A 15,666-nucleotide genomic window follows, 5' to 3' on the forward strand; every position below is an offset into this window, starting at 1 on the left:
AACTGATGTAATTTTCTAAAAGGCCGAATACTCTCCTCTATATAAACCTTCTCAATTTCGGGTCCAACTTCGAGTTTTATCATGCATTAAATTTTGATCTCACATTATAAATACTACTCCCATTTCTTATCATCCGAAACACCCATTCGATTGTATTCCCACCCTCCAAAAAAAAAAAAAGCAAAAAAACTCATGGCTGATTTCACATTCTTGGATATTGATCCTACCATGGAATTACTTGACCAATTCCCTGAACTAAAATCCTTGAATTATCAAAGCTTTTCACCTTTCTCCACCACTGACAACAACCTGTTCAACAATCAAGCTCAAAATATCCCAACCATTAATAACCGGGGAGAAGAAGATAATAACTTACCAGATTTTACCCACAATTCAGTACCATCAGTTTCTCAGCCAATTTTCAGACCTGGAAATGAATTCCATGAAGAAACCCACAAGAGAAAAGAATTGGATTTCGCATGGGAAACTAGTTTCTGGAATTCATCGTCTCCCCATGTTTATGAAACTGAGATCAACATAACAAACGTAAACACGTATATGATGTTCTGAAATCATTTTCTTGAATTCTCTTTTCATTTTTTTTTAGTGTTTTTTGGTTTTACTGTCTTGAAGAATCCAGGAAGAGGGAAAAGAGCAAAAAACAATGGCAAGGAAGAAGATAAACCAAAAGAAGTGGTTCATGTTAGAGCTAGACGAGGTCAAGCTACTAATAGTCACTGTGTTGCAGAAAGGGTTATATACTTATAACTCAATTTCCTTTCTCATGAAATTCGATATTGCTGGGGTACCAAGTACTTCAGTAGAAGTCTTCGAAGTGTCGTTCTTCAAGTAGCTGACTTGGCCCCTCAGCAACTAAATATATTGCTTCAGTGTCATGATTTTATCCCTAACCTCCATGTAGAGCTGTATACAATTCATGGAAAGAGATGTCTTGACTGGTGTAGTTAAGTTTCTGCAAAACTCGGAAAAGGTGCCTATATAAGGCGTAAGAATAATAATGGAGTTATCTGAATGCCGGACAACTCAAACCACTAACCAATGCTTAAAAGCACCTTGGTTGGTAGGTAGAGTCGCGGGGTGCTCATGTAATTCCATTATATTCACACGTCCTATATAGATATCTTTCTCAAATCCTGCAGGTACCTATCTCCATCAATTAAGACGTTCCCTCCATAAATTATACACGACGTGAAAATTGAGAACAAAACTGTAACACGCCTTTAGTTGTTGATGACCGAATTGACTGTCTGAAGAACAACACTTCAAAGGTCGATAATGAAAATGAAGCATCTTCTTTTCTGCCAAACAGGTTAGAAGAGGGAAAATAAATGAGAGACTAAGAAGCTTGCAAGATATAGTCCCAGGGTGCTATAGGGTAATTATTATAATATTATGCTTCGAGTTGCATCATGCATATAGTATAGCAAAAACAACAAAGATCGTACATAATTTTTTTTATTCTGATGTACTGATAATCTGCAGAATATGGGGATGGCAGTAATGTTAGATGAGATAATCAATTATGTCCAGTTCTTGCAGAACCAGATCGAGGTACGTTGAAAAACAAACACATCATTTATTCACAATTTTCGTGCTTTCAAGCCATTTTTCAAGCGAAGGACAATATAGTCAATACATGTACATATGCATGTATGAATGGCTGATAAATTAACAGGAAACAAAAAAACCGAAAATCGATTCAAATTAATTTAGTTTCGGTTTATCCGAAAATTCATTTTCTTGCAAAATAATTTTTTTTTCAAAATTAAATCCAACCGCATGATTATAATCTTTCATGTATATGAAATATTACAGTTTCTTTCAATGAAATTGACGGCAGCAAGTGCATGCTATGACTTCAACTCAGATTCAGACGATATGGAAACCATGCAGGTGCTTAAATTAATTTCCTAACTACATTTTTTTCCTTTATTCAAAATTTCAAATTCTTTATAATGAATTGAATCTCACAAAATAATTGGTTTCCAATGCATAAAAAAAAATTCATCAGAGGAGGCAAAAAGGTTGAAAAGATTGTTGAAAGAAGGATATACAGGAGGGTCAAAGCTGCTTGCTTTTGCTCATCTCTTTGACTTTAATTTCTAGATGTTATATCTCTCTTTATTCAAGATCATATTATCAAATTAAATAAATATTTTATTAACTAATAATTATAATTTTTAACTAAATAATTCAATTTAAAGGGTTGACCCAATGCCTGAAAGTATCATTAATTGGACTATTTTTTAATTCAGTACATAGCCGAATTTATAATTTACAAGGTAGGAATAGGAGTTTCGAACAAAACACGGTTTCAAAGTTCAGTCAAAGATGAAAAACATGTATCCAAAAGATTAAGGTACAACTTAAACACAAAAAATTGTCACAGACATAGATTTCTAAACTTCTTACAAGAATATAAAACACTTGCCACTCTTTTTATGGTGCATTCCCTATATCCAAATAGACAAATTGACACTGTCAATGTGTTGAAAACAATGGCATAAAAACAATATTTCACCAACACAGCTGTTGCCCTTTGAAGCAATTCAAAAATACCAAGCAAAAGGGTATCCCAAGTCCCTATTTTCAAGCAAAATGCCATTGCTCTAAATAGGAAACAATGAAATATAATAATTCTCATTGTTTATAAACAAGAGATGATCTTGGAAGAGATCGGCTTTCTTATTGGAAGAAGTCTTTAAAGTGTCACTCTTTGAGCGGTTGATCAGACCCTCAAACAGAGGTATTGTTCTCAAGATATCTATGCTCGATTTTAGTCCCCAGTTTTTGTCTACCGACTCAACGGAGAGTCCTCAACGGGTTCACGGAGTTTAGTGGGAGTGCTTGATCCAATAATACCAAGTGGTAGTGTTCTTGCCCAATAATGCCTTTTAAGGGCATGGATTTGAACCCCCACTAAAATCTGTGAACTCGTCGACAGCTTTCCGTAAAGTCCGGAGACAAAAACCTGGGGCTAAAAACGAGCATAGGCATCCTGAGAACAATACTTCCATTAAGGGTCCAAGACCGGCCTAGAGAGTGACTTCCTCTCAACATTACTTCTACTCGGGAGAGTATTAGCACCAATACGTGTCCAACAAAGGCATCAATAAGCCAACTCCATGGCATAACACGCCAGCAATTGTATGCTTGCAAGCTTTCTATGGCACTACTAATGAATAAGAAAGAAGGGAAGGCTACAGCATTTTGCATATTATTAAGGCTTGTGTTATGTTCTTGGGACAGGGAAGGCTATCCCATATCTGGAATTTTCACCTATCAAAGCTTGAATCTTACATTAACTAAGTTTAAGGTTCATTTATTTTACTTATCAATCCAATAAAAATCAGTATGCAAGGCTCGAAATTCATGTTACAACACTGAGTTTCAATAAAATTTGTGCACGAACCATTTCTGTAGAAACTCACATTGCATTGCAACATCGAATTAAACAGACAACGTTCCAATAGGCATGAGGATCTTACCATTTTCATTTTGATTAGAGTGATGGTGAATGGACTCATTCTCATTGTTGCTAGAAGAAGAGGGTTCAATAGCACTATTAGCATCGGGTGCCTAATAAAAATAAATGAAGATTTCAACATATATGATACTCATTTCATCACAAACATTGAATGAATGAAACGATATATAGACATACCTTTTTGTTAAGCAAGCGAGAAGTGGCAAACATTAGATTATTCAGATCTTCGCCAGGAAACTGCTTTTAAAAAAAGAAGATAAAATCAACTTCACAACTTCATTCAGTCTTCGAAGCGCAGCTTTCAATTCCTCCCATTCTTCATTTCTTTGCATTGATTGAAAATGCGAAGGACCAGCCTTATCCGAGACGAAGAAGCAACCACTCCTACACAACCACCACGCCCTTTTTTATTCGGTCCTTGAACTTCTGTAATTGTATATACATAAAGAAAAAAGAAATAATTTCAAAAAAAAAAAAAAAACTAAGGATACATGAACATGATGATTAATTTTCCAATCGGTGTTTGGATATATACCAAAAGTAAGCTGCTCCAGAGATTTCTGTTCATGTTGTGGTGGCATTCATTGATGCTTTTGAGGTTGAACATTAGATTCAGCTCTGCGATTCGCAGGAACAATATTTCGGCGTTTGCGTTTCGCCATTTCAAACCAATTTCTATAATCGAAAAGGGAAAAAATAATTATAAAAGAATATTAAATGCGAATAAAAAATGCTTATTAAACGAAATTCGAATGCTGATTTTACCCTTTTTCCTTTGAAGAGAGCTATCGGGCGTAGCGAAGGTGCAGGGGAACAAAAAACTGAGGAGGGGTTTTTCGGATTTTGGTTTTAGGGTAAATAAGATTAGGGTTGGGATTTTTTATTTGTTTAGGATTAGTTTTTAGACACGAAAAGCAACATAAACCGTCGGTATATGTCCGAGAGATGGTAACAGAAAGCTTTTGAAGTTAGATCAATACCGACGGATTTATCGTTTAGTTTCTGTTCTGGCGGGAAATATAAGTCTGTCAACCAAGTAGGGCGGGAATATAAAAAGTAAATGCAATATTTATTATTTAGTTCCTAAACTTGTTAACTTTTTCAGCTTGGTCTTCAATTTTTTTATCCGTGAGACATAAGATTTGATTATATTAAAATCTATTGTGTTTTGTGTCATCATTACTTTAGAACTATTCAAGTTTATATTGAAGTTAGAAAATGTATTTTTTTTTAATTTGGAAAAAGATGGTGAGAGGATTTTGTTATTATTAAAAAAAATCTAAATTAATTAAAAAATATTGTTATATTACTGTTTAAAATTTAGGCATATTTAAAATTAAATTACATATATGATATAATAAAATCTCGAAAATAAATTTCACGAAATTACAATGAGGTAATAGAAGTGAATTAGAAAGGAGCCATCATTAGAAGACATACAAATTTTGTACATATGTACATACTCCAATAAACATCAATTACAGTGGTGATCCAAGGGCGCCAGAAAAAAGAATTATACTTTTTAAAAAGAAATAAAATTTTGTAGCCAATTCCAGTTGGATCCAAAACGGGCTACCATATATATCATATGGTATACAATTAATAACTCCAAAGACCAATGATAAATACAGCCTCAAGACTATAAAACAAGGATTGTTGTGACCAACTGCAACTTTTTTGCGTATCTAATTTACACCTTTTTTCTCACAACAGGCTTAACCAAATTTGAACTCGAGCTGAGAGTCTTTTTAATGGCTGAAAAGATAAATAAAAGAGAAAACTTTAGAATGATACCATATAAAAAGGTCTAATTTTTGTATGAAAAGTTCCGTACCGGGTGAAGAAGCTCTCGGAGATTCTGATTTTGATGTTGGTGTTGCTTGTGCAGGTTTTTGTAAAACTCGGACCTTTGGTACGACCTTTGGCCTGCAGAAAGTTAACTTGCATTGAGTATAGCTTAATACGATCACATTCAGAGTCTGCTCGATTTCATCGAACATCGAACACATTCAGACATGTCTGTCTATGTGTATGTATGTACTAATTGCAAATTTCTATATCTGTACTAAAGCTAAAAGAGCATTAAACCGATACTCACTTCCCCAGAGATACGCCTTCGGGGGAATGCACGTATTCAGCTGAGCCATCAGTTTCTGTTCCCATAGAAAGAGCAGCATCAGTTATTTCGGATTTTTCATCGTCGGTTGAACCAGTTTCAGACTGCTTATCACTGTGAAACCAGTTGTAATGATCAGAAACTGTTTTCTCAGTATGTCCTAAAAGCCTATTCCGAGTTTTTGGCCTATAGATGGAAGAAGAATCATACCTCAATGAGCCTGTTCTGGGCTGCTCACCATCGATCCCGGGGTATCCGTTTTTTAGATCTTTAAGTAAATGCAACCGTTCAATCTCCTCGTCCTTTTTAGCTATCGTGTCCTTGAGAGATGCCATCTGCAGAGGCGGTTAAACTTAGAGAACAATAACGTGAATGGAGATTCTATGTTGTGTATATATGTATGAACGTATGTATGTATCCGTATCCATAATTCAAGTGAAGAACGTAGGGAAAGTTGTTGCTAAAACATAATCAAAGAAACATCTATTCCATCTACTAAAGCTAAATGAAGTACATTTGGTATGTATTCATCCATTGCCAACCGATCTGTCCGGTCCATTTCGTGCCTCTAAACCGACTTTGCAACAAAGATGTTGCAAATACTTCTTATAACACAAATATTTGCAACAAAGCATAAAATCTTTTATATAGTATCACGTTTCAGGTAATGTTATATGCCGAACCATGAAAAGATCATACGCATTTATGAATCCAGTCAAGTTCCATATTGAAAATTATAAACTCGTATACGAAATAAAAGAGGAAAACAAAACCGTACCTGCTCCATTAGTTCCTTAACATCCTTCCCTTCTTTGCTACTTCGTGCAGCACCTAACTCAACTCCAGAAACTCGTTCTGCAAACTTCAAAGTACTCAAACTTTCAGAATACGAAGTGACATCGGGATTGAGTTGCACAAACATAAGGGTCTTTGCTTGTCCTCCTGGAATATATATAAAAAAACCATTTAGACGAACCATGATATCAGTTTTATCATTCTAAAACCCGGACATGATTTCATACAGTTTTAGAACATAGTGAAATAAGTACCGAGAGAGCTTTGAAGTACTTGAGTGAGCTTGCTATTTCTGTATGGTACATGAGGGCTCTTTTGTGCAAGAGCAAAAATTACATCTCCAAGGGAAGACAAAGATTTATTAATATGTTGTGCTTCCTTAAGTCTATCACCAGTTACCTCTGATCTATCTACTCTTTCACTACCTGCTAAATCTACCAAATGTAGATTACCGTATATATAATTTCCCGCCTTCAAATCCTTCCCACGAACATGCACAGTGACAATGCTATAACCAAAAACACTAAATCATACGTTTTCAGAGGAATTATTCCAACTTGAGATGTGTATTGTAAAAGATTAAATATACGAACCTGTGTGATCGACTACTTCTTTCATTTAATGCAGTAGCACTAACGGTTCGATTCTTGAACCCGAGATTAATTAAATCAATTACATCTGTGGTTGATAGAACAGGGTGCATGCTAGCATCAGGTACAGCTAGTCCATTAGGTTGAGAGATACTGGTAACCCCCATTGTGTGCGGATTAAGGAACACAAAGATAACTATATCGCAACAATAATATCAAAAGTAAAAACACTCGAAAAGAGAATGTATTCGGTGAAAAAAAGGATATTTCTTTGCGGGACCAGTACGATTTGATAATAAATCACGCACTTGATCGTTGTATATTTCTACCACTTGAACCCCAACTTCATATTGAAAGGTACTTCTTCTATTTTGAGAGATTTTGAAGAGATTATTCAAAGCTCGAAAATTAACACCCCATTCTTCTTCGGTTGCATCATTAGGACCAGTCTGGAAATGCCAAACGAAAAAATGAATGGGATTTGTCCGAAATGTTTGTGTAACTTCATGCGCTTAAGAACAAATGAATGCTTAGTTCCTTACCATTGTATATGTTTTCCCTGAACCGGTTTGACCATAAGCAAATATGCAAACGTTATATCCATCGACTACCGATTGAATAAAAGGTTGAATATCAGCAAATACCTCTCCTGTCCTTGGTTAAAGAGTTCTAAGATTAGATAATCGCAATGTTTTCGCAAACTAATATTTAATGTGGCAATGAATAGAAATAAAAACCTTGAGTAGCAGCTGGACCAAAAACTTTATTGAACTTAAATGTCTTTTGTCCCTCTTTCCCTGGCTTGGCCGGGTTTGTAACAACCAACTGTCCGTTATCACCGATACTTTCTACGATTGTCTGTTTTCCATTTTGTCCAGGCAGAAATGGCCTTACTCGACAGAAAACTCTAATGTTACCTGGAAATAAAAAAAGGGTTAGAAAATAAAAGCTGATAACTTAGTATAGAAGCTACTTATAGGCACCTCTCAAATCTTGAATCTCATTGAAAAGCTTCCGGTTTTCATTTAGAACTTCACGGTAGTTCCCTGCTGCATCTGCTAATGCTTTAAGCTTTACTTCTGAACAAGAAAAAAGTTCTCATAAGAACTCTTATCACTAACAATCCAAGCTGACAAAACTTTTCCACAAGAAATGTACCTAATAGATTAAATTCCTCGAAATAGCTCTTCTGTGTTTTCAAAAGTTCTTGCTTGATGGCATTGGAAGTAAATCTTAAATCCTGAATACTGATACGAATTAGTATGAAGGATGTTTGAAGAACAAAATACAAATCCAAGATGGTAGAAATCCATAGGTACCCGCATTGCATGAAACTGAGAATCCATAAAACTTTGGTAGTTGTTCACTTTCATGCTCCAACTCTGACATTTCGACTTGGCACTTGTTTCGAGCTCTTTCACTCTATTGTTGGAATCATTTAGGAGGGACTCGAGCTCGTTTAACCTCGCTTGAAGTCCTGCCTTGACACCCTCAGTCTCTTTTTGCATTTCCAAGCACTGCTGCTCGTGTATTGTTTTGGCCATTTCTAGTTCTTGTTTCAGTGATGCAATTTCACGAATGTGTTTCTCGGTTTCCTGTTTAATGGCTTGTTTATCAATTTCATGTTTACTGGTTTCGTGTTCATGGATTTCATGTTTATCAGTTTCTTTCACCGACTCTCTTTTGTCCTTCACCTTCTCCTCAACTTTCTGATTTTCTTCCACTTTGGGGCTCTCAGTCTACATAAAAAGAGAAAAGATTCCATGAGAAATATATAAATATATATAGTGTTGAAAGGTATATGTAACAAGGATAGGAGATCATGATTGGTTTAATTTAGTAACTTCATTTAAAAGAAACGTCATTTGAGATTTTTGCAATAAGTAATGGATAAACAATGTGGAAACCAATAGCTAATAATGAATGCCTGTGATAATATAGGACAAAAGCAGTTCAAGGCTGTTGAACAACGGGAAATAATCATTTTTCTTCGAACCTTTGTCTGCTGAGGATGAACTGTGACAATCTGTAACAAATAAGGTCATCAAATACGCACGGTTTAGCATCTACAACTAAAAGAGAAATGCATTTTGGAATCTAAACAAGTAATCTTTTTTTTCTTCCAACCTTAATCTCTTCACCGTTCCCGGCTGCAAGGGTCTCAAGTACTCTGATTCTCGATTTGTATTTCTCCTCTCGAATTTTGAAAAGATTGTTTTGCTGCAGGCCATAAACCACATAAAAATCCATAGAAAAACCAAGAAAATATCCAAAGCGAGATATTTAGAATAGGATTTACGGTTCGTAGATGATCGGCTTGAGTTGATATACGTCGTTCAATCTCCTGCACAACTTTTCTCAAGAGACATGCTACACGCTGAGCGACAAACGTAACATCATCATGTTTTTTATACCAAAATATACATATGCGTACGTAAAGAGAGCTACACATTCACATAAAAGTTTAATGTATAACTTAAAATACCCCCATACATGAGGAATTTCACCATTCTTTCTATCTAAACTTTCATCCAAAATTCCATTCACGACACTTAAAAGCGACTGAGTCGGAGCATTCTGCATGCAGAAAACGCGAGAGAAGGCATTATAAACATACAAATAAATCCTTTGGGGTATTAAAAAATGGAAGGCATTAAACATAGTGAATGTTGACAGCTTACATCTAAACTGTTAGACTTCATCATCTCTGAAATTTTTGCCCCGGGGAGATCAGCATAGCGCCCTTGTTTCCATTGAAACACCTCATGAAAATTGTGTCCACCATGATGCAGTCCTGTAGTTGATTGTTCTGTAGAAGGTGAAAAACAAGAAAATGTAAACCGGAGACATGAACAGGCAAAATAATTGCATTTAGCCATATACATGCATGAAGTAAACGATACACACACATATATATACGGTTTCAATATACATGTTATTTTTGTATTCTTGTGCATAACTAGACCATCAAACTGAATAGCCAGTTAACTAGAACCGTCTTAAATCTATACATACATTACTTATAGCACTTGAATAGCAAAATATGGCAGATGCAACATTATCGAGCATGGATTAGGAGGCACTATAATGAAGCATGCAACTTACGCTGATTTTTTAAGTCAGAGGAAGCCTTCCTCCTTTCTTCTCCGGATAATGGTGTGAGAGGACCACGGAGTGGTGCATCCCCAGGAACATTTCCGGCTGTAGTATTAGAATTCTTATTGGACAAGTTACCACCAGCTAAGGAGGAAAATAAAAAACTAAACCATTTAGTTAAAACAAACAAAAAGGAAGTGCAAGGGAGTGATGGAATATCAGCTTTACATTGATTCTCGTAGTTACTGTTTGCCATTGGTTCGAAAAAAGGGACAAGCAGTTATGTTAGAGCTGTCAAGTCCTGATCAAGTTGTAAGAAATTTTGGTCCCTCGTTAACATTTTGTGTAAACCGATCCTGTTAAACAATTAACTCCAATTAATGAGCATGTTTTACATTAGAACAAACAAGACAGAACCTAACTCAGTGTTCTTACAAAAAAACAAAAGGTAGCCATTATTCATTAATAGTTAGAATCATACACAATTAAGCTAACTAAACCAAATGATACAATCAATAAGTATGTATATAATATCTTGAGCTAACACTGATATTACTGCATAATAAACCATGTTGCTTTCTATTGGAATATCATTAATACATTGATATACGGTTGTTCAAACATGTATTTGTATTATACTTATGATATACTACTATAGTAAAATTTTCATAGAGAACACAAAAGAGAAACGAATTGAAACAAGACCCGTCTATGCTAACACTTGTATTCAATAAATTCAAACATGTATTACAAAATAATAAGCAAATTCTTACCCGAATCCGAATAACATAAATATTCACTAAAAAATAAGCTAAAACATGATAAAAACAGTGAACACAAGCCAAGATTTTCAGTTTACCATTGAAAAAAAATTGAATTTGGAATTTACCAATGTCCCACATTCTACAATCCTATACACAAAGCTAAAGATTATCATCAACATTGTTAAAATACAAAAAATAACATAAAAAATCAACAAAGTTGGTATTAAAAAAAAAAAACACCCATTACCATGAAATAGTGGAGACATTGATAAATCCCAAGTTCAGACCTTTGAAGAAAAAAAAAAGACCCAATGTAGAGCCAGGCACGTTAATCAAACTCAAAGATGAAATGAAGTTTCCTTTGGGGTTAAAACAAAATAAAAATGATGGAATTTGACTGTTTTTTCGTTTTAAATTGTTTGGTATTCCGTGTACCAATGGTGTTTCTAAGGGACAATAGTTGGGAGAAATGAAGCGACAAACTAGGAAACCAACTCTGTCATTGAGTGTTCGCCACGTGTCCAGGATCCGACATTGATGCTGCATGTTTTTTGCTTTTTATTTTTGTTGTTATTTTAAAACTGGGAAATTGAAAAAAAAAAAAAAAACAGATTAAGCAGATAATCTGTATTGGTTAAACCTAACAAATCATTACCAAATTTTACATTACGATACTGTTTGCTTTGAAACTATACTCAACTTTTCATATATTGTGCTTTTTAATATTAATTTTGATGCGTTATAATATTATGTGGATTTTATTTATTTTCACGCGTTAAATTTTATGCTCCACTTCAATTTCATTAATTCTTTAACTTTCAATTAATCATTAAAAAATAATCAAATTAAACTATTGTAATTTTACTTACGAAAACTAATATACTTTATTCTTTTGCATGTAAAATAATTAAATGTATTAACAAAATCCATGTTTACCTGTTTGAATAAATGCTATAAAATAATAATAATAATAAAATCCAAGTGACAGTTAGGAGAAGCTGCTGCTGCCTACTCGTTGACGAGGTTGAAAATTAAATATGAAAAAGTATCGATGGGATAATAAGGCTAAGAATTACAAATATAAATTTTAAAATGATTGGTGGATGTATTATTGAGTTAAATAATTTAATTTAATGATTATGTTTAGTATTAAATGCACGATTAAGAATTAATGTTTAATTCTGTATTTGTGGATGTATTCTTTTTACTAAAATTACATTTTAACAATTTTTTATGATTATTTTATGGAATAAATATCAAAATAATATAAAATGTATAATATCAAACATTAATTTTATGCGATACTACATATGAAATTTTAATTTGATTTTATTTTATAAATCACTAATAACATTATTAAATTGTCATCATTTTATGTTTGATATATTACATACACAAACAATTATTTTAATTCAATATAAATATAAATATATATATTCCTTTCTTTAAATACATACAATTACATTAAAATTAAAGTTATATATAAATTTAATATTTATTCTTTATTTTCTTTTCATTATTATGATATTTTGGGCCTTGGTCTTCCTTCTGGAGGAACCCAATCTCCTTTTCTAGATTTTATTGTGAGATGGGTCATGGCAAAAACCTTAGCATTTAAATCCAAGAAAATTTGGGTTTTAATGTTAAAAATGTTGGAATTTTAATTTATGATAAGATTTAATAATAGAGTAAAGTATTTGTTCGAAGCATTTGATTAAAGCTCTCTTTTAGCATTGAAATAACATAGGTTTAATACCAAATTACTTGCTCTTTTATTAAACTCTCTTAACCATTATTCGAATCTAGTGATTAAACTTAGATATTCTTACAATTAGTTACAACAAAAATATATATGATACCAAGTAAATTAGGTGATCTCTTCGTTTTACTTACTGTGAAGCTTCATAAAAATTAAAATTTCTAACTTCCGTCTCATGAAAAAAAATTCTCTCCTTATTTGCAGTTTAACCCGACTTGACTCCCAAATGAATCGAATCTAGTTACTGTGGAGCTTCATAAAAATTAAAATTTCTAGCTTCTGTCTCATGAAAAAAAATTCTCTCCTTATTTGAAGTTTAACCCGACTTGACTCCCAAATGAATCGAATCTAGTTACTGTGGAGCTTCATAAAAATTAAAATTTCTAGCTTCCGTCTCATGAAAAAAAATTCTCTCCTTATTTGAAATTTAACCCGACTTGACTCCCAAATGAATCGAATCTGAATGCACCTTTCCATGCATCTACACTCAAAAAAAAAAAAAAAGTCAGAATGTTAGTACCTAAAAAATGCAAATTGTATAGGTATATGTATGTGTGTGTACAAGAGGAAAAGAAAGAAAGGTAGATGTGATGAAAACAGGAGCTCCCTTCAGTCCAATGGGCGGGCAAAGTATGAGGAAGGAGTTGGTGCTCCCATGCCATGCATCGGGCCAAACTTAACCCTTCGTAATTATTCTTCATTTCCAGCTAGTCCGCCAATATTTATAATAGAATTGAAAGGTTAAGCGTAACCGAATGCATGAGATGGCAGCTCTTTCAGCCATCTCTGCCCCCTGTATTGAACTGAGTGGAGCTCCTTTGCTTCCTGCTATGCCTGCCTGGCTCCTTCCCACCTTGGCTGCTTCCTTAAATACGAACTCCCAGCCCTCCTATCCAATTCTAATGGCTTGCGAGTCTAATCCAACTTTTCATTTTTAATATACTATTATATTATGAAATTATGTTTATACTTTTATTATATAAAAAATGTATAAATACAAATAAACTCGAATTTAAAAATTAATAAACAAATTTAATCGATATTGAATAGCTCGATTATATCTTGAACTTTGAAATTAATATTTGATGGAGCATCGAATTTCAAGTCGATGTTAAGCTCGAACTTGCTATTATTCGAGTTTCGCAGCTTGATTACATTTACACCTCCAATATTGAGTTAACTAAGGAGTCTTCATCCAAGTTTTTTTTTTTTCATTTTTCTTAATTTTTTTATTACTTATTTATTTGTAAAATAATCACTAAACTATTTGAAAGTTTTCATTTAAGTCATTAGGCGATTAAAATTATTGATGTATGACCTTCTCTATTTACACGTTTGCACTAATCAAAAGCTCTCACTTCCTTTCTTTTATATAGTTTAGTTTTGTTTTCATGAAACAGATATAGATGTCATACATCTACGAACCAAAATCTAAATAATTTTCTTTTTTAATTTTTTATATCGATTGTCATATCAACTTAGATCTAAAGTATGATCTTCTACTCATCAATGAGTACTAATCCACCGTACTAATCATCACTTGGATCTTGCTAGCCGGACTTTAAAAAAGATCTTATCAATCTAGTGACTTAAGTAAAAACTTTCCATTAATTTAATGACTTAAATGAAAACTTTTAAATAGTTTAGTGGTCATTTTATAATTTTTACAATTGAATGACCAAAACGTAAACTTACTAATAATTAAGTGACATTAGGTGTAGTTTATCCGAATACTTGTTATAGTAAAATAAATTATATTTTTAATATGATATCTCTTTATACCTCGTGTTAAAGATTATTATATTTTACTGAAATAAAAAGTAATGATAAAAGAATATAAATATAAATCTTATTAATTACAAAGAAAATATTGAAAATATACTAAAATCAATTTTTATCGAACTAAATAATCTAATTTTCATTCAATCTTTTATTGATTCAACAAGTTTTTCAGAATTCAAAGTTTATGAAATTTTGACACCCATTAAATCGAATTCATCACTAATTTTTTTATTTAACTCAATTTTCTTTAAAAGGAAAATTAGTCAATTGCTGTTGATAAAGAAAACGACATTAAGGGAATATTCTCAATCTTTCATGTTAATCCTATGGCCATTTGTTTTCAGTAAGGGTTTCTTTTTTATTTAACACATTATGGTCGGCGTATAAATGTACACATTCCTAGTTAATTATGTAATGTTTCTTGTATTTAATTTTTTAAAGTTTTTTCTAATAAGGTGTAATAGCATGATTAACTGTCGACATATACACGACGTAAATGAAGCAAGGAAGAAATATATAAAAGTAACACCTATTCAACCTACACCCAGAATATCTTAAAACTCTCAATTTAACCATTAATTCAATTTAAATTTTTCTTTAAAAATTAGAATTTTATTTATTTATTATAAATTATAAAATTATTGAAAGATATAAGATTAATGATTTTATAAATTTATTTTATTACCACTAAAATAATTTAACATGAATGAGGTTATCAATATAATTATTAAATAACCATTTTGGGTCATTAGAATTCGACAATGAAGTGCTTTGAAAGCTTCGGTTGCGTTGCGTTACCGTAATTTCCAGGTTATATATATGTTTTGACAATGCCCTGCGAAAACTCCACCTTCAACTTCCACTCTCAAATCTCTAAACAATAATTTATAAATCCTTATAAAAGCAATAATAATAAATACATCATCATGACACAACTATATTTCTTTAATTATATTTTTTTAGTCAATTGAGTTTTTATTTGATTAGTATTAGTGTCGTCGTCAGTACAAGAGGGAGTGGGTTCAGTGTGTTGAATCACATTATCCTCCTATCGAAATATTAGAGAGGAATTATAAGTAGCTCTAAATATTGTATCAAAAAGAACATATATAATAATAATATATAATAAGATTATTGTTTAAAATATATATTTTCATATCTAAAAATCCCATCATAATCTAATTCACTGATTAGATCATAATCTATTTTTTAGTGTGTAAAATTATATATTATTAGTGTATTAAATAGGTTTAAAT

General features: G+C 32.6%; 2 protein-coding genes and 1 long non-coding RNA gene across 5 annotated transcripts; 1 reads left to right on the forward strand and 2 right to left on the reverse strand.

The window, feature by feature from the left end:
* The first annotated feature begins 192 nt into the window (after positions 1-192).
* LOC108456643 (transcription factor BEE 1-like) lies at positions 193-2,192 on the forward strand. Its single transcript, XM_017755205.2, has 6 exons — positions 193-546; positions 634-753; positions 1,331-1,396; positions 1,504-1,572; positions 1,837-1,914; positions 2,033-2,192. Exons 1-6 carry the CDS (start codon positions 193-195, stop codon positions 2,048-2,050), a joined length of 705 nt encoding a protein of 234 aa, XP_017610694.1. The 3' UTR covers positions 2,051-2,192.
* On the reverse strand, positions 1,228-4,542 carry LOC108456644 (uncharacterized). Of its 3 annotated transcripts, none has more exons than XR_001866986.2 (5): positions 4,274-4,542; positions 4,044-4,183; positions 3,686-3,934; positions 3,510-3,600; positions 1,228-1,319 (listed from the first exon to the last, which is right to left on the reverse strand). It is a non-coding gene; the product is annotated as an uncharacterized LOC108456644 (long non-coding RNA). The 3 variants fall into 3 exon arrangements; XR_001866987.2 differs by lacking the exon at positions 1,228-1,319 and adding an exon at positions 2,317-2,474; XR_008274330.1 differs by lacking the exon at positions 1,228-1,319 and having other exon boundaries at positions 3,332-3,600; positions 4,274-4,540.
* Positions 4,543-4,914: 372 nt separating this feature from the next.
* On the reverse strand, positions 4,915-11,318 carry LOC108455934 (kinesin-like protein KIN-14P). The gene is made up of 22 exons (XM_053021505.1): positions 11,117-11,318; positions 10,965-11,016; positions 10,334-10,461; positions 10,115-10,249; positions 9,691-9,818; positions 9,503-9,586; positions 9,309-9,386; positions 9,137-9,229; positions 9,006-9,035; positions 8,329-8,748; positions 8,168-8,249; positions 7,993-8,088; positions 7,747-7,926; positions 7,552-7,658; positions 7,277-7,458; positions 7,013-7,177; positions 6,674-6,927; positions 6,403-6,566; positions 5,835-5,959; positions 5,607-5,738; positions 5,343-5,434; positions 4,915-5,263 (listed from the first exon to the last, which is right to left on the reverse strand). Exons 3-22 carry the CDS (start codon positions 10,359-10,361, stop codon positions 5,199-5,201), a joined length of 2,640 nt encoding a protein of 879 aa, XP_052877465.1. The 5' UTR covers positions 10,362-10,461; positions 10,965-11,016; positions 11,117-11,318; the 3' UTR covers positions 4,915-5,198.
* Positions 11,319-15,666: the final 4,348 nt, after the last annotated feature.

Source organism: Gossypium arboreum, chromosome 11, assembly GCF_025698485.1.
Source record: "Gossypium arboreum isolate Shixiya-1 chromosome 11, ASM2569848v2, whole genome shotgun sequence".
NCBI lineage: Eukaryota > Viridiplantae > Streptophyta > Magnoliopsida > Malvales > Malvaceae > Gossypium > Gossypium arboreum.

Bases quoted from the DNA above. Each gene is read 5' to 3' on its own strand.
- LOC108456643 (XM_017755205.2), top strand. From the start codon at position 193: ATGGCTGATTTCACATTCTTGGATATTGATCCTACCATGGAATTACTT. The intron at 547-633 runs GTAAACACGTAT...ACTGTCTTGAAG, and splicing joins CTGAGATCAACATAACAAAC to AATCCAGGAAGAGGGAAAAG. The intron at 1,397-1,503 runs GTAATTATTATA...GATAATCTGCAG, and splicing joins TAGTCCCAGGGTGCTATAGG to AATATGGGGATGGCAGTAAT.
- LOC108455934 (XM_053021505.1), bottom strand. From the start codon at position 10,361: ATGGCAAACAGTAACTACGAGAATCAAT. The intron at 8,749-9,005 runs GTTCGAAGAAAA...CTTTTTATGTAG, and splicing joins TTCATCCTCAGCAGACAAAG to ACTGAGAGCCCCAAAGTGGA. The intron at 7,927-7,992 runs GTGCCTATAAGT...TTTTATTTCCAG, and splicing joins TGAGATTCAAGATTTGAGAG to GTAACATTAGAGTTTTCTGT.